This window comes from Neofelis nebulosa, chromosome 6 (assembly GCF_028018385.1).
Source record: "Neofelis nebulosa isolate mNeoNeb1 chromosome 6, mNeoNeb1.pri, whole genome shotgun sequence".
NCBI classification, from domain to species: Eukaryota; Metazoa; Chordata; class Mammalia; order Carnivora; family Felidae; genus Neofelis; species Neofelis nebulosa.
In genome coordinates this window covers 152,130,072-152,155,327 of record NC_080787.1, presented here as the reverse complement: position 1 = coordinate 152,155,327, position 25,256 = coordinate 152,130,072, and the positions used below count along the sequence as shown (strand labels likewise).

General features: G+C 43.9%; 1 protein-coding gene across 8 annotated transcripts in view; it reads left to right on the top strand.

Moving 5' to 3' along the window:
* Positions 1 to 25,256, top strand: part of PDE10A (phosphodiesterase 10A) — a 613,983-nt gene that overhangs the window by 500,444 nt on the left and 88,283 nt on the right. For all 8 annotated transcript variants that reach the window (XM_058735867.1, XM_058735864.1, XM_058735861.1 and 5 more), the window contains 3 exons: positions 11,118 to 11,238; positions 12,265 to 12,314; positions 23,237 to 23,377. In XM_058735867.1, coding sequence (XP_058591850.1) covers positions 11,118 to 11,238; positions 12,265 to 12,314; positions 23,237 to 23,377 — 312 coding nt within the window. The remainder of the gene's footprint in view (positions 1 to 11,117; positions 11,239 to 12,264; positions 12,315 to 23,236; positions 23,378 to 25,256) is intronic.

Genomic DNA, 25,256 nt, shown 5'->3' with positions numbered 1-25,256 from the left:
AGTATCATGCACTAACTTTCTTTGCAAAGGCTCTTCTAACAGCTGTGCTTTGGATCCTGTGCCCATCCATCCACCTTACCCAGTGCTGCTTCAGTCTACTGAAAATCACTCATACTTGCATTTTTTGAAAAAACCAGAACTACGCCTCTGAAATAAAATTAAGATCACCTTAATGCCGTCAGCGATGGCTGTTAACGAAGATTTCCTTCTGGTCTTTGCTTCACGTGCACATATTTATGCAGTAGTAGTTAACAGGGCTTGTGATTTTTGGTGTTTTTAGTTTGCATTATGCTGTAAGTAGGTCCTTATGTTATGCAGTCTCATATTTTATTTAGTGACTGAAACGATCCCCTTGAATTTCTCTGCGGTATTTACTTTCTCACAGTTGGATCGTTGGATCTTTAGATTGTTTCTAATTTTTCATAGACTTACTATCTTTATGTGTATGGCAGTTTTATTTACTTATTCATTTTTGAGAGAGAGAGAGCACATGTGAGAGAGAGGGAGAGAGAGAGTCCCACGAGGGGAAGAGAGAGAGAGAGAGAGAGAGAGAGAGAGGGAAAGAAAGTGTGGAGCCCAAAGCGGGGCTTGAGGTTACTCGAGGCAGGGCTTGAGCCTGATGGGGGACTCGAACTCAGGAACTGTGAGATCCTGACCTGAGCTGAAGTTGGATGCTTAACTGACTGAGCCACCCAGACGCCCTGGAAATTTTATTCTTATGAAATACTTCCGAAGGAAAAATGCCAGGATCTGAGGTTAATAGGTTAATGGACATATTTTATGGCATTTAATACTCACTTAATAGACATTTATCAACTTTTCCAGTTTGTGCTTTCATTTTAGCCAAATTAACAGTTATATAAATGGCATAAATGGCAGTGACATTGTTTTAATATTTTTACTTAGAGCAAATAAGCATCTTTCCATAGTTAAATAGCTGGTTTTCTTTTCGTGTGAACTGCGTCTCTGTGCCTTTTGTTGTGATACGTTGAAAAGAGCTTGTCTGATCCTAGTGTAAATGCTAGTGTAAATGTAAATGGCACTTAGGTTTGAATTCGCTACTTTGGCCACTGTTTATCTGGGTGGTCTTTTAAAAAAATAATATTTCAAAGCCTCAAATGTAAACTGGGGATAAAGTCAACCAAATTTAAGGGATGCAGCCAAAATAGGATGAAAATTTGTATTCCTATGTTCATTTATTAGAACACCAAAAATAAACTTCTAAAAAGCAGAAGAGGGGAAAATTAATAAGAGAAGAAATCATTGGTCCTTGATTTAAAATATAGATGTGATTAATAATGCAAAACATATTTTCTTAATCAGTAAAATAGACAATATTTGGCTATGTATTCAAGAAATATAATCCTTAATTCAGGAATCAGAAAGGGAGTATAACTATAAACAAGGAGACCATTCATAATTTAAGAGCGAATACTACATACGCATACATTGGAAAATTTGGATGTCATGGTCAATTTGAGGAAATTGTTAAGTCATCAAAAGTGAAGAAGCGTTTAGGAACCTAAATATACTATTAGCTGATGAAAAATCTGGAAAGTTAGTAAAAACCACCTAAAATGGCCTGATGTCCGAAAGTTTTACTGGATAGTTCCACCAAACATTAAAGAGAAGAAAACTCCTACATGATACAAGGTATGCATTTCAAGCGCCATGGTAGGAACTCGTTCGAGGAGGAAAGTTTATTCCTGACACAAAAGTTCCAGCATGATACAAAACGGAAAAAGCTGTCGACCGCTTTTACTAGTGCAGACCTAAGGGTAGAAATGCAAAGTAAGTTTATTCAGCAGCACTTTAGAAGAATGATTTTTCATTGCCAAGGGGGATGGTGAGGAGGTTGGCGCAGTGATCCTGCAAGAGAGGAGGAGGGTTTGGAGCAGGACAGCGATGAGGGGGGCGGGGAGCGGCGCCTGGGGTGGTCGGTGCAGTTCTAGACGCCTCTGGAAGGTAGAGCTGGCTGCCCCGGATGCGTGGTGTAGAACAGGAGGGGAAACGCTGGCCCGGGGGGTCTGTCTGACCCTGGGAGGGTGGGTTGCCATACATGGGGCGGGGGTGGGGGGCGGGGTAGTGGTGTGTGTGCAGGAAGTCGGGGGGGGGGGGGGGAGGTCATCAGGTGCCCAGGGTTGGCGTGCCGCTTGAGAGAGCTGAGAGGGTTCTGGACGGGGCAGGTGAGGAGGTGGCCGGGCGTTAACACGAGTGAGTGGGACCCGCCGGCCCGGGGACGGGGTGTGACGGTGTGGGGCGGGAGGGGGTGGCCGAGGGCGCCAGCGTGGCTCGAGTAGAGAAGGGGACGCGCAGAGCAGCCCGGCGACAGGACGTTCACACGGGTGGCACAGGGGGTAGCGGAGCGGCGTCCGCGTGGGCGTGCGGCCGGGGTGCGGGCGTTCACGGTGCGCACCGAGCAGCAGGCTGACGTCACGCACGCCTGCTCCCGGGGGTCGCGTGTGACCCTTGGGGTCTGGACACGTGGAGGTCCCTGGTGACGTCATAGCATCTCATTGGAGCGGCGGGAGCCCGCGCGCGAGAGGACAGAAGTCTTAGGCGGCGGGTGCGTGGGGCTTCGCCTCCGAAGGAGGAGGGATCGCGGGCGCCAGCTGCGCGGGAGGGGAGGGGACCCCGGCTTTGCTGCCTGCGAGACGGCGCGCGTGTCACTTTCTCAGTCCCGCCCGTGCGGCTGGAGGCCCGGTGCCTGGACGTGTCTACACCCGAGTCTAGCGAACACCGCCAGCACGCAGTGTCTCGTCCCGTGAGGGGGTCCTTAGGGTCCACGCCCTGGGCGCACGGCACGCTACCCAGATCAGCGTCGCTCACTGCGGCTGGCTCACATCCCGAGGCCTGGTTTCTGTCGTGCAAGTGTTTTACTTCTGTCGTAGGTGCTGTCGTTGCCTTTTTTTAAGTGTTTATTTGTTTGTTTATATTGAGAGGGAGAGCGAATCCCACGCGGGCTCTGAGCTGGCAGCACAGCGCCCCCTCGGGGCTCGGTCTCAGGAGCCGTGAGATCGTGATCTGAGCCTCACCGTCTGACCCCCCAGGCCCCCAAGCTGGTATTTGCTTATGTTTTCCCCAGCGAGGATTTCAATTTCATGGGAGTTGGGGCGTTATCTGAATACGTGGTTGAAAAAGATCTGATCACCCGCGATGTTCAGAAATGTATCTGTTGAGTTCAGCACTTAGGTTTGCTTAACTTTATCATTCATCTGCTCTAATAACTTAACCCTTTCGTACTAGCCTTCTTACACCTTCCAGAAATGCTTGCCCTCAGTGTCCCTCAGTGATTTAAAACTGTTGTATCTCATGGACTCCCTTTTCCTAAATAATTATTAAGAAAGGCCCTTTCCTCTCATGGACCTTTTTTCGCCCTAAATTAAATTAGTTAATATTATAGACAACCCTTTGAAAACTTACAATAATGTCCTTTAGGATTGTTAAGTTTCCATTATTTCTCTTCCCTTACATTGAGCCGACATGGTTTTCGGAATCCCAGCCTGCTTGTTTCTACCGCTTTTAACGGGAACTCACGGCGTAAGGTCTTTCCTGCTCAGTCCCGACCTTGTACTCTGCTCTTTGCTCTCCTGTGGCCTCCAGGGTCTCTGTAAGATGTTGTCTGTGCTCTTGCTTCTCCTGCGCCACGGGGGACCCGCCTGGCTGTGGAACACCCCCGAAACACCTCTGCCTGGCTTTTCTTCCTCTGTGCTCATGACAGAGCAGGACGAGTAAAGGCAGCTGCTTTCGCTTTTGCTTTTTCCCCATAGTATTAGGATAAGCTCAGGATGAGTGTGCTAATCCCTTGGTTGAGATTTAGGATTTGAAACTTTTTTTAAGTGTATTTATTTCGACAGGGATGGTGCAAGTAGGGGAGGGGCAGAGAGAGAGGGAGAGACAGAGAATCCCAAGCAGGCTTCTCGCTGTCACTGGAGAGCCTGACGCGGGGCTCGAGCCCACAAAGCCATGAGATCGTGACCCGAGCTGAAATCAAGAGTCAGACGCTTAACCAACTGAGCTGCCCAGGCGCCCCTGCTTGGATTTTAAAACTTTTTTTGTAAAAGTGTCAGTGGCACCCTCTTTGCTACCCCCCCCCCCCATTCATTTTGCCTTTGAGGCTCACAGCCATCTGTAACTTCCCATGTGAGAGCTCATTCTTGGTTAGAACTTTTCTGCCAGTGGTGTTTGCGTGACCTGATGACCTATTTATAATTTATTTTAGCCTAAAATACCTAAATCACTTTTATAACCGTACTTAATATATAGCATCGTAAAGGGTTTGGCAGTTTCTTGAAAAGTTAAACACACATTTACTTTTCGACCCACGAATTTCACTCTTACAGATTTGCCTAAGATAATCGAAAACCTGTGTCCACAGGAAGACTTCTGGGTTCTTCTGGGTTCACACGAAGATGTTCACAGCAGCTTTATTCATAATATCCCAGAGCCAGGAAACACAAACATCCCACACGACCCACAGTGGTAGAACAGAGAAACACATTGTTTTTGTTCATGCAACAGCATGCAGCGAGCCGTGGAAGGGACAGACCCCTGGGACACGGCGGTGGACGCATCTCAGTGATATCGCGGCAGGCTGATAGACTGGAGTTCAAAACGGGACACGTTGCATGAGTCCGTTTAGATAACATTCTAACGAGCAAGGCTAATCTGTAGCGGACAAAAGTCACAAACAGTGGTAGCCTTGGGGGCAAAGACTGATTTGGAAGGACCGTGGAGATTTTACGGAGAGATTAAATGTTCCGTGTCCTTTGTCGTCATTGCTCTTATTATTTTTACCAAGATGTTCATTATTTTCTGAAGGACTCTTTTGCTTAAAAATTATTTTATTTTTATTTTTGACGAATAAGAAGGGTATATACTTCAGCATACGTGTACATCATAGAGTACACGATGACTTGATCCACGTGTGCCTATGAAGCGGTCGCCGCAGTCAAGTCAAGGGATGTACCCGTGCCCGCCAGGGCTGGGGTGTGTGTGGCAACAGCACTGAAAGGCTCCTTCCAGCGGTTTTCCGTTTGGACTACAGCAGTTTTGGTTCCAGACCTGTCCTCTACATCAGATTCCAGAACTTTCTCATCTTATACCTGAAAGTTTGTAACCTTTTTTATTCAGTGTGCATAGTTAGTATTTCACGTTTATTTGTGTAGAAGATCACAAATGGGCAGAGACGTCCTAGAGTTGGCTGGCTTGTCCCCTACCTGCTGAAGGCCACGCCGCGTCCAAGTCCTTTGCTTTCTGAAACTCACACAGGGTGCGGGTTGTGTCCATCTTCTGTGGACACGCAGGAAGGCTGCTGAGTAAACGAGCAGCGGCGGGATCGGTGCTTCCCTGGACTGTTACTGGTCTCTTCTTCTCTTTGCGTTTTAACTTCCTTTTGTGTATAGACACTTGCTCTACATACAAGAAGAGAGAATTGCATATTGACCGCCGCGTACCTGCCACCGAGCTTCAGTGATGACCGCGTCGCTGTTCTTTTGTCTGCACGTCCCCTCCCCTTTTTGATTGCTGGTGTAGTTTAAAGCAAATCTCTGTCATCGTGTGATTTCAGCCGTAAAGGCTTCTGTATGGGTTTCTATTGGGAAACGACATTTTTTTTTACACAAAAACCTCAATTACGTGCCATTTTCATGCCTGACAGTCCCACGTAGCAATAATACCTTCATCCTCGGGCCATGTTCAGTTTCCCTCAGCTGTCTGAAAAGATTCTTGTTAAGTCGTTTTGTTCAAATCAGGGTCCTTAAGTGGTTACATGTGCCACTGGATTGGTGTGTGTCTGTGTCTGTTTTACTCCTTTAAGTTCCTCTGTCTCTTTTTTTAAATGATCATCTTTTTCCTTTTAATGCCGGTGTAATTGACATACAGTGCTACGTTAGTTTCAGGTGTAGGATATGGTGACTCAACAGTTCTGTTACCTGGTGCTCATCGCAATACGTTCAGTCTTTAGTCCCACGCACCTCTTTTCCCCACCCCCACCCACCTCTCTCCTGATAACCATTGATTTGTTCTCTGTACGTAAGAGTCTGGCTTTTGTTCCTTTTTCTCGTTCTTTGTTTTGTTTCCTAAATTCCACGTATAAGTGAAATCATCTGGTATTTGTCTTTCTCCGACCCTTGGCATCATACCGTCTAGATCCATCCATATTGTTGCAGATGGCAGGATCTCATCCTTTTTTATGGCTGCGTAATCTCCCACTGTGTATACCCCACCCCTTCTTTGTCCGTTCATCTTTTCACCGGCACTCGGGCTGCTTCCGTGCGTTGCCTGTCGTCACTAATGCTGCTGTAAACATAAGGGTGCGTACAGCTTTTCAAATTAGTGTTTTCATAATCTTTGGGTAAAAAACTCAGACGTAGAATGACTGGGTCATATGGTCATTCTATTTTTAGTTTCTTGTGGAGCCTCTGGACTGTTTTCCACAGTGGCTGCACCAGTGTGCATTCCCCCCAGAAAGTTTGTAACCTTTGACCGTCTTCTCCCCCATTTCCCCCACACCCCAGCCCCGGACACCTGCCAGTCTGATCTATACTCCCGTGAGGTTGGCCTTTTAGATTCCACATGTAAGTGAGATAATATAGCGTTTGTCTTTCTGTGTCTATTTTAATTAGCAGAATGCCCTCTAGTTTCATCTGTGTTACCACAAATTAGCAGGATTTCCTCCTTTTTTAGGACTGAACTTCTGTTTCATGTTTATTTTTGAGAGAGAGAGACACAGAGCCTGAGCAAGGGGGAGGGGCAGAGAGAGAGGGAAACACAGATTCTGAAGCAGCTCCAGGCTCCGAGCTGTCAGCACAGAGCCCGACACGGGGCTCAAAGTCACGAGCCGTGAGATCATGACCTGAGCCGAAGTCGGACGTGTAACTGTGACTGAGCCACCCAGGCGCCCCATGGACTGAATAATATTCTGATATTATATCTCCTCTAGTTTGTATACATACGTGGTGTGTGTGTGGCATTTTCTTGATTCATTCATCTACGGACAGACCACTTGGCTCTTGTGAATCATCTTTGCTGTGTCGATAGGGCTTTAATATTGGAGAGTTGATAGGACATTACTATGCACGAGTAGCCATAAGAGGACATTTTGCTCTTATGATGCAATCGTGTCACTAGGAATCAAAGGAAGCGGGGTGTACTCACCCATCCGCCAGGTTAACGATTAGAATTTGAAGTCGAACGACGAAATTAAAATCCTAGGGCACAGATTATCACAGCGCGTGTTGAAAAGTATTTTAAAGGCAGTGCGCTTTAACCTCCTTGTTTCGCAACTGGGAAGACGAAAGCCCGGAGGCACGGCGGAAGGAAACCCCGCGACAAGCTGCCCGTGTTGTGGATCGCCTCCTTGTTCCCACGGGTGGCACCGCGTCCGGCCTAGAAGAGGTGGGGAACAGCTGTTCGTTCCTCTCTGCCCCACACCCAGGCCTCGGCCACGGCTGTGCTCTCCGAGGTGCGTGGTCAGAGCAAGGGCTCTGCCCGTGTATGGTGTTTATAGGGACTCCTGTCGGGTGACTAAGAACCCAGCTTGAGACCAGCTACAGTTCCCCTCCCCAGAAGAGAGAGAAAGTGTTCAAAGAACGAATTGGTTCGCGAACACCGTGTGTCTAGCGTGAGGTTTTTAGGCAGGAGGGTCTCTGTGTGTCCGGATCTAGGGATTCAGACGCTGTCCTCGTGACTTAATCTGTGTCTCTTAGCCTCGCTCTCCTTTTGGTTAGCCTCAGTCTCCGATAAGTTCTTTCCCAGGACTTTGGGGGGAAAAAAATGTACAACAAATGTTTCTAATTACTGGTGACGAAGAGAGAGAGAGAGTATGTTAGGACGGAATCTTTTCTCTGGAGTTCCTCAAAACTGGCAGCAGTCGAGTTAGGATGCTGTTTGCAGATGGTGAGGGAACAGCATAGGCTTTTGCGACCCCATACGGCCCTGCCACGCTTTGGGGGCATCGGGCTTTCGGAGCGCTCTTGATTTTTTTCTGCCGGCTTTGCCCTGACACAGGGCTGTCTACCCGAGCAGAGGACCTGGGCCGTATCTGCAGCCGGACCGCAACTGGGAAGTTAGGACTGATTCGGTGGGCGCAGTACGGAGCCACAGCACTGGTCGGGAGGCCTGTGGTCTGCGTGCGGCCGCGTGCAGCCAAGCCGATAGGGTGCCCGGGTTAAAGGGGGGGAGGCGGACCCCAGGTAGGAGGCCCAGCAGAGGCCGGAGCAGAGAACGCACCTCCCGGAGAGCCCGATCCGGGGGCAGACACGGGAGTGGCAGCACTAGGTGAGGGTCTCGGAGGAGCGGCCGGCAGTCTTGCGGCTGGTGTTGAAGCCTAAGAAGGAAGGCGTGCCGGCGGGCTTCCGTTCTGATGCCCTGGGGTCCCGCGCGCTGGTTCCTTTCTGTCGTTCTCGCTCCCGGGGAAGCTGTCGCTCCAGACTTCTGTGGGTCTTGCGTCTTCAAGCCTTTTCAGTGACGATCGTCAGGGTGGGATTCTGTCAGCCTCTGGGGACGCCTGTGGCACACGTGTGTTCCGGACTGCAGTCACCACAGGGGTTGGCACGCCAGCTGGGGCTCGCGTTTGAGACGCACCTGAACTACGGCCCCCTGGCTGCCCTGACGTCCCCTGCCCCTCCTTCACTCAGAGGATCCTGGGCCTGTGAATTGGCTCCAGCCTGGAATTCGTCCAGGCACCGTGACTTGCCGAGGAGAATCAAGTCAAACTTGTGTCCGCTGAAACCCGGAACTTTTCCCGGGGACACGGATGAGAAGATAGCAGGCCACCCTGTCTCTTCCAGCTCCGGGGACACTGGGATCAGGCAGCCGCCTGGCCGGGTCATTCCGACGGCGGCTTCAGGTCCGTCCAGGATGCGAGCCACCCCGGCTTCGTCTCTTGAGTGTTGTCGTAGCCACATGGCCCTGCCGCGCCAGGCCCCACCCCCACCCCCCGCCGTGCGTTGAGAAACCCCCTTGGATGGGCCTTCCTGGCCCACACCACACACCTGTGCACACGTGCCAGTGCACCCTCCGGGACGTATTTCGCACAGCCTCGGTGCAGGGATCGTCTGTGATAATGCAGCTTGGGGATTCTTCTAGAAGAAATCCACTCTAGCAGTCCAGTCTTGCTCAGACTGGAAGAGATACCAGGAAGGTCTGGTGTTTCAGTTGTATTTGAAAAAGCGTTGGCCACTTTTGGAACGTACTCCCAAGCCAGCACAAGCCCGTGGAACCCAGCATCTCCGTTGAGTGCACGTTGTTGTGTGAATGCCCTGGGATCTCTTCTGTGCAGGGGAGGGTGTGTGATAGATTGCCAGGATCACCGGTACCTGTTGGCAGAATGACTGAGGGACTGATTCATCCATTCTTTCGTCTGTTCATTCACATCCCTTCATTCCCCAGCCATTCGTTGAGAACAGTGCTTTGCAACGACGTGGATGGAGCTAGAGAACGTCATGCTGAGCTCAGTCAGCAAAAGACAAGGAGCATATGATTTCACTCATGTGGAATTTAAGAAACGAAACAAATGGAAAACAAAGGGGGGGGGTTAAAAAAGAGGAAGTAGGACAAACCAAGAAACAGACTGCTCTTCGCTGTAGAGAACACACTGATGGCTACCAGAGCGGAGGGGGGTGGACCATGGGGGAAATAGGTGATGGGGATTAAAGGGTGCACTTGTGATGAGCCCTGGGTGATGCATGGAGTTGCCAAATCATGATATTGGACACCCGACACTGATACGACACTTACACTGGAATTTAAGGAAGAAGAGGAATGGCGAGTAATCGACCTTTAGGAGCGAAAGATACCTGCGTGGTTAAGAAAGAGAAAGGGGGCTTGAGACGGTGTCGTAGGCAGACAGTGACCACATTTTGTAGAATGTGAGAGGCCACCCCGTGGGGAGTCTGCTATTCTAAGTGCAGTGGGAAGGACTTTAAGCCAGGAAGTGACAGAATTTTATTTTGCTTGTAGAACTTACCATGGTTGTTGTTTGGAGAACAGGCTTAGGGCGGCAAGCTTAGTGGTGAGGAAGCTTGTTAGAAGACAGCCTTTGGGTCCTTGGAGAGAAGTCACGGCGGTAGCTTGTGCTGGAGTAGCTAAGATCTAGCATCCGCCTTTTCCCCAAACCCCTCTACTGCTGGTGTCCCTGCAGCCCAGAGCTTTGGGCTTCCGGGGGCAGCTAGCTGGTCCTGCCACGGGGTGGCCATGAGAGCTGCTCCCTCCTGAGCCGGGGGTAGAGTTTGGATGGGACCAGGGTAGTGGCCCCATCGTGGCAGGTGGCTGGAGAATAATAACCTTCGTTTTACCCAGTGCAGCACACTTTTGGCAAACTTTTATGCTACTTTTACCGAATAGCTATATACAACTTCAGAAACAAAGTTGTAATTTGTAACACTTGATATTTTAATAGAAATATACATGGCACCTATAAATAATTCTTTTTTTTTACCTTCATTTATTTTTGAGAGACAGAGAGAGACAGAGCACAAGTGGGGGAGGGGCAGAGAGAGAGGGAGACACAGAATCCAACGCAGGCTCCGGGCTCTGAACTGTCAGCACAGAGCCCGATGTGGGGCTTGAACTCAACAAACCGTGAGATCGTGACCTGAGCTGAAGTCGGACACTCAACCGACTGAGCCACCCAGGCGCTCCGATAATTCTTTAAGTTTTCATTTATTATTTGTTTTTGAGAGACAGAGAGAGACAGAGCGTGAGCAGGGGAGGGGCAGAGAGAGAGGGAGACAGAGTCTGAAACAGGCTCCAGGCTCTGAGCTGTCAGCACAGAGACAGATGCAAGGCTTGAACTCACACGCTGTGAGATCATGACCTGAGCCAAAGTCGGAGGCCTAACTGACTCAGCCACCCAGGCACCCCTGTAAATAATTCTATGTCACAGCAATTTAATTTGCAATCAATTTTTTAGTAGATTATATTTAAATAAATGTTCTTTAAAAGCATAATGTGTAAAAGCATAAAATTATACATACACACACACACACACACACACATAGTTATGTAATTAATAAAATGTTTTATAAATTAAGGAATTTTTATCTTATTGTATTTAATTATGCCCTTTCTTTTTCTTTCTTTCTTTCTTCTTTTTTTTTTTTTTTTATTAAAAGTACCAAGATACGAATATGCAGGGAGTTGTGTATGAATTAAACAGCTACATCGAACAGCGATTGGATACAGGAGGAGACAATCAATTACTCCTTTATGAATTGAGCAGCATCATTAAAATAGGTAAGAAATGTTTTATATTCCTTCTGGTAGAACTTTTGAACCAAAGTGTCTTTTATTCTGTTGCAGAAAATGGAAAGAGTAATATACGTACTACAAGGCAAATGCAAGTCATTTATTTGCTTTTATTTGCTTTTATTCTCGGGCTAAGTTTGAAGTGAAAATACTCTATTCTGAAACGACCAGAATGAGTCAAACCTAAAACTTCCTAACTTACCCAGTCTCAAAAAAGTATCTGCCAGATGTGCAAATGGAATATACTATGCTTTCTAAATAAAGCCTAGTTTCTTTGGAACGTGTAGTTTTGTTGAATTAAATCACATCTTTACGAAGGAAACCCTTAATTTTTAAGCAACACAAAGCATTTTAAATTTATTGGGGCAGATGGCAGATGTACGTACTTTGATCACCTCTTTTCTGATGGGGAAGCTGTGGCCAAGGCAGGCCAAATATTTGACCCAAGGCCGCACGAGTGAAAAGGAGTGAACCGTGAGTCTATAGGCAAGCGATCCTCCTCGGGAGTAATATCGGTTACCTGCCATGGGAACTGCCTTCACATGGCCCTGAAGCAGTGTTAGGGGAGTTCAGCCGTGTTCTCTTCGTGAGGCTGCATGGATACGTGCATCATCCTCTTTGGGTGATGCTTGCCTTGATTACTCATTATTATGAATATTGTGTCTGGTATTTTTTAGTACTTTAACAATTAAATCCCGTTCTTAAACGAAACATATTTTCCAATAGTTGTAACATTTAAAGTTTCACAAACATATTATTGCGTAGTGCATTGGCTGCTGTGTGCATGTGAGGATGTCACGTCTTAAAGTTTGCAATAACTGATAAATAATGAATGAAAATGTTCTATGTCATTGAATAAAGCCATAAATTGGTTGGCTCGATTCGCTGCATGACCGTTAATTATGTTAACAAGTCCTTTCACAAGATTCCTCTCTGAGGTCTCACCTTAAAGAATTCATACGTGGTCTGTTCTTCCATTGAGATTAGTTTCTTCCTTTTTTATTACTTTGGCAGCCACAAAAGCTGATGGATTTGCACTGTATTTCCTTGGAGAGTGCAATAACGTAAGTATCTGAATTTAGATTCTGGTGCTCTAGATAAGAACGTGTCATAAGCTCTTTAAAAAAGCTCAGCTGGGCTACAAACCACAGACACGTGGCAATTAAGTACTTCAAACTCACTTTGTATTTCGTTTCTGTCTACGGTTGTTGCCCGGTGAAAATCTCACCAGCGTGGCAACGTTTGGGCATGAAAGCTCACAGTTTACTTACTGTTTTGGTTTTGGCCTGTCTTATGAATGGCACCTCTAGACCGTTCTGTACAGAAGATGCTTCGGCACTGTGGGCGGGGGTGTCAGGGACGGCGTATGCCCTTTTCAGCACGCTGCCTGCAGTAGAATAAAGCAAGGACGAAAGTGGAGCATTTTTTAGGTGAGTTTTTTGGACTTCCCGAAGGCCACTGAAACAGTGCGGGGACGGCGTTACTCCGCGGAGACCCCTGAGCCGCGGTGGCCGTAGCTCACCCTGTTCCGTGGTGTGCCTGTCTTCGTGTTGCGTGCCACAGGCTGGAGCCTCTGTTTCTGTTGCAGCTTACTCAGAGGACAGCCCATGGTCAAATGCAGCGTGCATAAGCCATTCAAGATGTTCAGCTTACTGGCATTTTATTTTTGTTGTGACGTTAAAACCACACACGTAACATCTTAAAAGAATATTCTGAGCCAATAAGAATTACATTCATAGGTTAACTGTATAGAAAGCATTTGTAAATACATTTGGAAAAATTTCACTACGTATTTCTTATGTGTTAGGCATTGTTCTTGGAGATTTGGGGTTTCTTTTTGCACTGTGATGCTTGTATTCATGAGTAATCAAAATGTGTGCTATTTATGGTTTATAAAATGGTAATAGGAATAGAGACGCAAGTATTCCGAGACATTTAATGGTGCTCGTAAATAATACAGTAAAGCAAAGGATGAAAAGTCGTTGCACAAAAATGTTTCCTGGCCGATTCACTGAACCCATCATTGATCGTTTTTGTTCCCTCCCCTTGCATCGTAAAAATTTACGTTACAGATTAAAAGCTCTCTGGGGCAAGGACCTTTCCTTACTAATCTTTGCATTCACCCAGCATCTCTCCTAGTGCCTTCCATGTACAGAGACAAGAGTTCCATTAAGTTGAGTTATTCAGATACCACTCCTGCTTCCAAAAACTTTAAATGATACTTCAGACACTGGCAGCAGTTTTAAATGGCTAAGCTACTAAAATAACAAGGAGATCTCATTCTTCCCTGCTCATTCTAAAAATTTATTTCTAAAATTTTGGGACTTTTATTTAAAAATTAAGAATCCCTTTAAAAAAAAAAAAAACCTAGTATATCATTTGCAATTGTATTTAAAACGTGCCGGTGTGTATGTGAGCTCGGTGCCATCAGGAGAGTGCAAGTCTCATTATGACACCCCTGGGATCTGCAGACAGCTCACAGGGCTTGGCCTTGGCAGCTGAGTACCTGCTGTGTGACCCTTTTCCTTCAGTCACAGCTGTTTGTGACCCAAACTTGGACCGATCCGGTTCTCTGATGAAACCTGGATGCTGGACTCAGCATTTCTAACTGTTGACACGAGAAGAAGTGAGTGAACCCGGGCACTGAGGGCCCCATGGGATGACCCTCTTCTGCTGTGTGTGAACGAGAATTGGAGGGGGTAGTGGGGGAAGAGTGGTTTCAGAGGTCAGAAAGGGCAGGCCACAAGAGGCCAGGGGTCTGCAGGCGGTGAGAGCCTCAAGAAGTGCTTGACTGGAGAGCCTGGGTTTAGATTCCCAGATCCCAGACTCTTGGTCACTTGGCTGCAGGTTTGGCTTTATTTTTGCAGGCTTGTTTGTACATTGACCTCCGTGAAGTAGCTTCCTGAAATATGTGACTTAGAAAAACCTTCTGTGTCCACAACACCTAAAGCGTATTCTATGTGTATCGCTTCTAAATTCTTTTACTTCTGTAACTTAATAATTGAGGGGATGATAGTCTGTCCATCCAGGCTCTAGTCGGCTCTTTATTCTGCATTCCTGAATTACTGAGGTCAGCTAATGGTACTCGGCATGGTTCTCTCTGGGGTCACTGCTTCCTTGGTCCACGTGTGGCCTGGGAACAGCAGAGAACGTGGCCAAGATGTGGCTAATTCTGACCTTCCCGAGTCAGATCTCACTCTGTCGAGCCTTCTTAGTATCGCATGCTTCTCCTTCGTAGAACTTAGCTGTGAGTGTACATTTGTGCTTTGTGGGACGATTGGTTCATCTGGCTCTCTCTAGAATGTACGCTTCGTGAAGGCAGAGACCTAGGGGTACTACTGTGTTTGGTCGGCCACATTTTTCTTTCTGTGCGTTCAAGTCTGCGTTCGGGTCTCTTCTACCCTGTAGAATTTCCCTTAGTGAGGGTATCCTGGTGGGAGTCTCTCAGTTTTTGTTGGAGTAGGTCTTTATTTCAACACTTCCTTGAAATGCATCTTTGCTGGATAGAGAATTCAGATTAATAAAAATTCTCTCTCCGTATATTGACTTTAACATAGTTGCTTTCGGGTTCTTTTGGATTTTCTCTCAGTTCTTCAATATAGTTTTTTATCCCCTGGATATTTTTTCAAGTTTATCTTTTATTTCTTGGGATATATTAACTAAACCTCTTTTATATTGTTTTTTATTCACCCAGAATTTACATTTCTTGGCTTTTGTTTCACCCACCTGTCAACAGCTGGTGGCTTATTTGCTTGTGTGTCTCATTTTATTTGATGTTTTGACCGTGAATCATACTCTTCCTCGGGCCTTTTAAATTTTTTTTTTTTTCAACGTTTTTTATTTATTTTTGGGACAGAGAGAGACAGAGCATGAATGGGGGAGGGGCAGAGAGAGAGGGAGACACAGAATCGGAAACAGGCTCCAGGCTATCCTCGGGCCTTTTAAAATGGGTGTTCTTGAGGGTTGTGTTGAAGTTCTTTTCCTGGAGACGGGATATGTATTCGTTTTGGCCGGTCACCTAAGGCAATACCAATCCAGCACAACTTTAAATTATCTCATGAGATTTTTTTTCAGACTACAGAGTAGTATGGATTCCAGCCTCACAGCCACGTGATGCACAGTTATGATTTCTCAGAAGAGATTTTCATTTTCCCTCCAGCAATAAATTCGAGACAATCTGGTGTCCTAGTAATCTCCTTGCACCTGTAGCTATATTGACCGTAACCACCAGCTTCGATGAGGCGCCAGCCTGTTCCGGCCCTGGCCTCCAGCAGGTCTTGTCTCCCGCGGTGCTTTCCTGAGGGAGGGTCAGTACATCCAGGCTTTGCTCGCTCTCTAGAAAAATCCAACTTGGGATTTGCTTGCCTCGCAAGTTCCGTTATTGACTTCTTTTTAGATTCCTGTGCATTCTGTCCATTCTTCTCAGCCCAGCAATGCATTAGAAAGGATTGAAAATGTACTTTATCCAGCCTTTAAAATTTTTTTAAATTGATTTTTTCAGGAGTATCAAATTATCTAATCTGCCCTATTGCTTGAACAGATGTTGACATACTTCTAAAATGTAAGCCAACCATATTAATAAAATAAAGCTTTTTTTTTTTTTTTTTTTGGCCGGGGTGAGCAGATACACATGTATTTTCTTCTATTCCTTCCTTTGTAAAAAGGGGCATGTTATAGGTATTTGTAAATCTTTTTTATTTTATTTTACATATGTTTTTTAATGGTTTATTTATTTTTAAGACAGAGCGTGAGCAGGGAGGGGCAGAGAGAGAGGGAGACACAGAATCCGAAGCAGGCTCCGGGCTCTGAGCTGTCAGCACAGAGCCCGATGCAGGGCTCGAACTCACAAACTGCGAGATCATGACCTGAGCTGAAGTTGGACGCTTAACCGACTGAGCCACCCAGGCTCCCCTTGTAAATCTTTTTTAAATTGCCTCAGGATTTTGAATCATAGTTATAAAGCCTTACTTAAATAACTCACATATATAACAAAATGTATATGCTGTAGTGAAAAAATTATAATAAGGTAGCCCAAACAGACTGAGATAAAATTTTTAGTCTGTATCAAAAATTCCAAGGATTAAGATGGACACAGGGAGAATTATAAAATGCTTATACTTATAAAAGTATTGTTTTCTTTTTTTATAAATAAGAACCAGCAGAAATTAAGTAATTAATTTCTGAAATTGATGCATTGATAAATATAACTTAAATAAAGTTTATGTATGTCAGAAGTTCCCCTAGTAGAATTAAAAACCCACATTAATATTGTTGGAGAGAAAAAATTTAAAGAAAACATGGAAAGTTCAGGAAAAGATAGAAAACAAACGAAATAGTGTTAAAACACTAAAAGTAAAACATAAAATAGATTGTGGAACTCTCTACCAAAATATGTCACAACCAAATTACAAGTAGGATAGACCCAGTTACCGAAAGAAAAAAATTGTAAGTTAGGTTTAAAAAACTCACGACTGTCTTCTGTTTTATAGAGGCACATATAGAAAAGGACTTACGGATGATTGAAAATAAAAAGAGAATTTTAGGTGAAGCAGACCTGTTCCAGAACAATGAAAACCAAAGGAGAGAAAGTACCACATGATCAGTGGCGAAGATGAGTTTGGGGAATAAAAGCATTAAATTGGAACAGGAGATCACTTGGCATTTATGAAGGATTTAGTCTGCAACGAGGGGAGACCTGTTACTTAGTTTACCCAATAAGTGCTGATGCGTTAAAATTTGTGAAGCAAAACAGTCACACCAAAAAAAACCCAAAAGGACAGAAATATACAATAGTGTTTTAGTGATTGACAAACAAAAAATACAATTTGGAGAATGTTAGTAGTGTCTGCAAGTAGGTTTATCCAAAAAGTGTGTGTGTATATATATATATATATATATATATATATATATATATATTATTTTAGGATTTACCAACATGGGTTTCCCTTTCCTCTTTGGGTTAGATCCTACTTTGATGTGTTTAGCCCCCATTGAAGAGTTCAGATCCCCATAATGGCTAAAAACAAGGAAATTAAACAAAATTAATGTGCAATGTCACTTGTCACTTCTTGGGAGAAAAAACGAGTATAGTTACTGGGATATTCAGACAATTAGGTTTACAAAAATGAATTGGCGCATTGCTACAACCCTGGGCAAGGCTGTCCACAGTGGATAGTGCAGATCCTTGAAGCACCTTGTATGCATTTTTGAGCATTAATAAATAAGGGACAAAATAAGTTAATTCATGAATTCAACACATCTTTATTGGGTAGAATTACATAGTAGTAATCTCAGGTACTAGAGACACAGTCATAAATTAAAGTATCTGTCCCCTTGGGATGTGCCATTTTAACCTATGGATTTAGAAAGAGAAAATCCATATAAACAAGGGAATCTAAAGACTTTATACAGATATCAGGTATTTACTGACCTAATTAACAAAAAGAGAAGACACAGTTATTTATGTTTAATAATTTAGAAAATAAAACAGGATGAAAATGATAAATTATGAGAGGATACTTGTACTAATAAATGTGAAAATGTAGGGGAAAAAAATGGTCAGTTTTTGAGGAAAATATAAATTGTCCCGTTTAATGCAAATAGAAAACCTAATAGACCAGTAAATGGAAGAAACTGAAAACGGTATTAAAATAAAGCTCTTCTAAAAGCCAGTAGGACGTGTATTCAGCAGGCTCTTGTTTGAGTAGGACATGTATTCAGCAGGCTGTTGAGTACCAACCTTGTTTGGGCAGTTTGCTGTCCCCGAGAGCAGTGGTGAGCCGGAAGGGGCTCCCTCGTTCAACACCCCACCGCCGGTGCTCTTCTCGTTCAGTTCCCCCCGCAACCCCGCCAGCCCTTCGGGAAAGACGGGTCCCGTGCTGTGCGTGCTGTTTCAGAGCTGGGAAGAAGGACGGCTTCCCAAAGAATCATGATTCTGGAGTTGGCCCCCGTGAGTTCCAGTTCACCACTTTGTGACTTTGACAAGAGTCTTAAACTTCCTGAAGCTTAATCTAACTTCCGTTGGTTAAATGTTACGTCATGGATGCGATTCATTCAACAAACCACTTAAAATACTTTTCATGTGCCAAAAATCTATGCTAAATCGATGAGCATACGAAGATTATAAAAAACAAAACAAAGCCAAACAAAACATTCCTGTCATCAAAGAACGTAGGGGAAATCGAGAAATCCACAGTTGATTATAACATCTGGTCTTGAGTGCAAACGGAGAGAAACGCCAGGTGTTCTGGGATGCCGAATTTGAGGGGGTCTTGGGGGGGGGATCACTTTAAAAACAACTCGATGATTAGCTCTGTGTCAGCGGGGCCGGGAAGACCTCGCACTTAGTAGAGCAGACGGGAAATAAAGGACTTTCTTAGGTAGAAGGAGCAGTTTGCGACAGGTCCAGAGTTAGGGCACGAAGGAGTGTATTTATATGTCCTGAGCCTTACTAGGGGCTGACATCGATGTGTACAAGGTGCTGTTGAAATACTTGTTGGAAACAAAACTAGTTTTCCTGTGATAGGATTTTGCTTAATTAAACTTTTACTGTTTTTACCATTTTTCTCTTCCATACCTGGTCTTCTACTCTGATACATTACATCCTTTATAATATTATCATTACAGTTTTTTCTTGTGTTATCAATAAGAGTTGTTTGGAAAAGCGTAAAACCTTTCGAACTCCTAAATTTTTAATTCATACAGTACATTCGTACCTGGCTTTTCATATATTGGTGTTAGAAATCAGTTTATAGCAGGTAGTTTAAAGGAATCGTGTGACTTCCTTCAACTGCACAGTGAACTTCAGTAGGTTAATTTTAAGACTCCTGCAGGGTGGGGGGGTGCCGGGTGCTCAGTTGGTTACATGTCTGACTCTTGGTTTGGGGTGAGTTTAAGCTCTTCGTCAGGCTTTGGGATTCTCTCTCTCTGCCCCTCCCATTCTCTCTCTCTGTCTCTCTCTGTCTCTCTCTCTCAGAAGAAGAAGAAACAAACAAACTTTTTTAAAAAAAAGTCTAAAAAGAATCCTGCAGAGTTAGTTCTGTCTTTAAAATTCCAGGTGGATTTGGGGCCAGGCGGTCACGCCCACGTGCATAGATCTAAATTCGTTTACTAACCACTGCCATCTAGTGTCTTGGGAGAAAAACAACTTAAGGGTAAGCTTAAGTGATATATTTTTAAAAGTATTTCTAAAATTTAACTGATTGTGAGTTGAACCCTTAACATAAGAAATGAAGTTTCATGAATAAAGTGATCTTTGAATTGCGTCTAGGAAGGAAGGAAGATGAGAACAATGTCTATCACCGGAAGTATCTAATTGACATCAGTGATTTTCCCATTTCACCAAAAAATCAGTTTTTTTAAAATTAAATCGTGATAGTCTTTTCTAGTGTTCATTTCCCATCAAATTGATTTCTGCAAATTTGCTTTTTTTTTTAATAATTTGAATGCTTCCTTATTGCTTCACTGAGCCAATCTACTGCTCATGACAACTGTTACCAATCTTAGTGGCTTTAAATTACCTCATCTTAGAAATAAGCAGTATTTGTCAAGTTGCATGCGCTGAGTGCAGTTGATTTCTTCTCTGGAAAGAGTAGAGGTGGTTCTGGTTTGAAACTTTGGAATTTTTCCTTGTTTTTAGTTGTTTTTATCTCTAGCCTCTAAAATATGTTTGTGCTGATCAAAGCTTTCGTAGATTTATACAGTGTTAGAGAAGGAAATAATTTTAGAGACTCAGTTCAACATTGGGTTTTATAGATAAGTTATGTATTATAAGTACATGCGTAAGTAGTCTTAATACATTCTAAAATATTGCATAGTGATGTTTGATAGAAGTTTCCTTTCGCCCTCTTATAAAAATAATATAATATTTTTTAATCTTAATCATATGAACATCCCAGTCAAACCCATATGCCAAAGATCATAATGATTTTTTTAAATAAAGTTACTCTTTCCTTTGTAAGTTTCCCTAGAACTTACACTCATTATCGGTTAATGCATTAATGCAGCCCCCGTTACCAATGAAAAATGCAAAGTCTATCTTATAAAATAAACTGTGAATGCTTTGAAACATTCAGAACCAAAGCAAGACTTGCCTTGTCAGATCACAAAATGTGCTACAAACTTGTCGTAATTAAAACAGTATGGTAGACCGATCAGTCTACTGGCACAGAGTTGAGAATTCAGAAACAGACCCAGGTATTTGGTGGAGGTGTTAGTTTAACCACTGGGGAGTAGCTATTCAGTACACAGCTGTCCGTTTGCTTATTTCTGTAGGGTAAATAAAGGTAGGTTTCATAGATCTTCCCCATCCCTTGAATACCTGTAAAATTCAGCCTCTAATTCAGAGGTTTGTTACTGACTTTTTCTGTTTGTGATAATAGCTGCCAATCAGTCCGTACAACCGCGAAGGTCATAAAGAACCCATTACTGAACACATAATTCAAGCCAGTGACTGATCTTCCATCAGAAGTGGATGTTATGAAGGGAACTTTTGCACAGGAAGTTGTATGGAGTAAAACATAGAAACAAAAAAAGAACAGGAAAGCCCCTAATGCAGAGGGGAGAAAGTGAAACCACGTCAGAAACTGGTGTCAGTCCCAGGCTGGTCCTCATTCTCCCTTCCTGCCGGAGCCCTTGGCCTTCATCTGACAACTTATTCAATACTTGTTAGCACTTGTCCTCAGCTCCCATTTGGAAACATTTCTATCCTGTAAATATGAACAAAAATCAGAAGGTAATTGGTAAAACAAGGATAAAGTTTCCACAGTAAAGAGCTACTTAATTTTTTGGTAATTATTTATTGTTGACAGGTTTTTCAGATTCAATCAAGTAATTGAAAGATTTCCAAACCTTTTATTGTCAGGAAGCCCAATACATAGACTAGCTTCCCAGACAACCTTGGTACGGTGTTTGCTTATCTGTTGCTTGTGCCCCATATATGAACTCTGTAGAGGCAGTGAACATTTTATGATATTAAATACATGATCTCCTAGTAATATAGGGACGTATAAGCTATCCTTTCATGATTGACTTTTGAAGGTTAATTATAACTTAAGATATTGTTAAATCTAGCCGTGAAGGGCATATATCACAAAGCCATCCAAAAACCATGTCTGTTGTAGATCTTCAAACACAAACAAAGCCAAAGACTATTTAAAAAAAAAAAAAAAAAAAAAAGCCCAAGCCACTGCTGTGAGCCTGCCCCAGAGTTTACCTTCTGTCACGGTCATGGCCGTGGGAAGTCCTGTAGGAGCTCTGCAAGCCCTCAGTTCAATTCAAGTTCATTTCCTGCCTTCTGTCTTTGGTAAAGAAAGAGAACGTTTCTCAGCAGCTTTCTTAGGATTAACTTTCTCGTAGTTTGAGAAAATCGTCATTAACTCTGATTTTCCTTCCGGCTAGATACAGCGTATCCTTTACACCTTTTTCCTGCAATTATCCCATCTTCCCATTCCTGAATACTTTTTCTACTCTTCTTTCAATCTTAAGAGAGGGTGGCACACTGGCTTGTCATGTGGCGATGGTAAGAAATCAGATTACATCATCTATGCCATGTGCATATTGGTGGGTAATAGAATTATAGTAACTTTAAAAATAGCGACACTGAAGTCTAACCTCTAAACATAAGGTGAAGTTGTCATTTGCCATCTTATATGTAGTTAAATCTTAAAAATCTTTTAAAAGTGCATAACTTGTAATAAGCGTTTTAAACTTAATCCCTTAATAAGAATCATTTTAAAAATATTTTTCACAGGCATTGTACTTAATAGCAAACGCTACTTAGGCACAGTCCAAACTGATAGAGCTATAGGCGTGAATAAAACTATTTTGAACTTCGCCTCTCATCTGTAAGTAATGACTTATTTCAAGCAGCTGGGGTGCGCCTATGCTTTGCTTTCCTTTCCTCCTCCCTACTCCTGGCTGATTGAAGGAGCTCGAGTTTATAGGGTTTACTCTCCTGTGATTATAAGTTAAGATTTTATAGGAAGAAAGTATTCTCTGACATTACAAAGCCTTGAAGACCACTGATCTAATACGTGTATAATTAGATCCAATTCGATGTCTTTACCGAGAATTTGCTTAGTAAGTATTAATAGGAACATGTATAGCTTAAGAGGATTGTCTAATCTTACTGCTTCACAGGTCTTCAGGCTTTAACTTACAGCAGTCCAGTCTAAGATAAAAGTAAAGTGCTGGGAGAATTTACTGAACCTTAATACTTTTCAAATTGAGTAGATAATCGTAATATAGTGGTGTCAAAATACTGCCCCCAATCTCTAGGGGATTTGTTTTGGTTAGCAATTCTTAGTAGAAATTTATTCAAAGTACTGGATTTAGTAAAAATAACTGATCATATTAAAAAAAAAAACATTTATTTTAAGATACCTTCAGGATTTTACCTTCCCACCTGGTCATTTGAAAGGGAAAGATGCACCCAGATTTGTCCGTAATTTTTTGCACAGAGGAGAGCAAAATGTTTATCGAGAGTATTTTGAATCTGTCATTTTATAGTCAGGCCAGTTTAAAGAATGGAGTGATTGAGTCATAAAAAAAAAAGAGGAAGAAACAATGTTCTGAACAACTTGACTTGTAGTCACTGATCCCGTCTCCAGATCTGTGTGCCAGCCTCTGGGGCAGGTTGGACCCGATGTTCTCTGTTTCTCGTTTGGCAGTATCTGGACCCCAAGGACCACTTACTTTGTATTTTATTATTTTCCATATATCGAGATAAGAGGCCATTTTGCGAGGTTTGCTGTGCCTGGACATTGATTTTAGTCCTACATCAAGCCTGTGTTTTGTGTCCCATTGGGAATACCGGAGAGAATTTCACCTCACACACCCCACTTTGATCATTGCAAGGCATCTTCCTCGTTTTCATTGGCTCAAAGATGCCTCGTGACTGATAAGTAATACCTAGGAGTCTGTCTGTTAGTGCGGAAGTACAGGGAGGTCTGTAAAATCCGTAAGACGTGTTCTTTCCTTCTTCTAGAGTCTGTGTGTGTTCACCCCCCCCGGAATCAAGGAAGGGAAACCCCGGCTCATCCCTGCCGGGCCCATCGCCCAGGGCACCACCATCTCTGCCTACGTGGCCAAATCCAGAAAAACGTTGCTCGTGGAAGACATCCTTGGGGTAAATGGCTTTTTGCTTTTTGTGACATTCGTAACCTGAAAGATTTATTTCATGCAGGTGGCATATCATTTTGCTGTTACGATTCAAGCCGTTTTATAAACGCATTAGAGCAAGATACAGATCAATAAGTGAATTTGTTTGTAAATGAACTTTTGTCCTCAGAAAATCCTATCTTACGATACCCACCGAGGGCTACTTTTAGCTCTTATTTCAGTCCATACCAGTACATTTGAACATAAATTGCGGGTTTATATTCATGTAAACTAAATGATTGCTATGGGTGTTTTGTTTTGTTTGTTTTTTGGTTACTTATTTATTTTGAGAGAGAGAGAGCACGAGCAAGGAAGGGTCAGAGAGAGGGAGGGAGAGAATCCCGAGGAGGCTCCCTGCTGTCAGTGCAGAGCGTGACCCGGGGCTCCATCCTGTGCACTGTGGGATCGTGACCTGAGCCTTCGTCTCACTGACCGAGCCCCCCAGGCGCCCCTGGATGATTACGGTTTTGTGTTTCATGTCGGAGCAAGATGCACACAAAGAGTCAGCTGGTGCTGAGGGCTGTGCTGCCCGAGTATCACTGCTGTCACCCAACAGCCACTTGTCACTTCTCCTGAGCCCTGGATTGGGCCACCTTCAGCTGGGCTTGCTTGTGCATCTGACATCAGCTGGCCGTCAACTGCCGTCAACTGGCTGGCCTTAGATGGCCTCAGTTCTCTGTGTTTGTCACTCCCACACCTCCCCAGCTCCCCACCCCACCCCACCCCTAAGTAAGGCCAGCCTGGAATGTTCTCAATGATGGTGGCAAGGCTTCCAGAGAAGACTTGGAACATGCAAGTGAGTTTTCAAGCCTCTGCTGGTATCGCATTTCCCACCCTCGCGTTGGTTCAAGTGAGTCACGTAAGCAAACCCGGACTCGATACTGGAGGGTACTGACGAAGGACGCGGACGTAGGGAGTGTGACGAAACGGAGCCCTTAGGGCAGTCTCCCACGCGACAGGTGAGCCTCGTGACGAAGAGTCACTCCCTGAGTTTAGGCTGAAATGGACAGGTAGGCAAACAGGTGTAAGGAAATTGCTCTGGAAAGTGCTAACTCGGAGTCGAGAGACCTGGGTTTTAATTGCGGTTTTGCCTCCAGTTATCTGTATAGATGCGGATGTAGATGACGAAGGTCACTGAAAGACTAGGTCTAGTTGTAGGCTAATCACGTGACGAGATAGAAATGCAAACTACTGCAATGGCGGTCATATTACAACATATGGATACGCCAAATCAGCATGTTTGCACCGTAAATTCACACGATGTCCCATCTCAAATACACTGCAGTTTTGGAAAGTGTTAAGATACCATATAGGTTGTCCCTTGAACATGTCCTGGTGTATATTCAAGCTTTCAAAAGACCTATAAATCGGCAGTACTGATCTGTGCTGTTGATTTATGAAAAGCTTCCTACAGAACAGCAGAAATTCAATAAGGAGAATTAGTGTTTGGGGATTAATTCATTTGATTTCCCTGTATTCCTTTGAGTGATTTGTTAAGCCAGAAAGTTATTAAAGTCAAAGGACCAATTTCATTCTTTATAAGTAATTGATAATTATTAGATGATTTGAATACTTAATATGGGCCTTTGAGATTCAATCAGAAAGATCATCGTTAACGTACACTTTGACATTATTTGCGGTGCCTGGGTGGTTCAGTTGGTTAAGCATCTGACTTCTGCTCGGCTCATAATCTCACAGTTTGTGAGTTTGAGCCCCGCGTCAGGCTCTTGTGCTGACAGCTCAGAGTCTGGAGCCTGCTTCCAACCTTGTGTCTCCCTCTCTCTGCCCCTCTCCTGCTCTCTGTCTCTCTCTCAAACATAAATAAAACATTAAAAACTTTTTGAAAA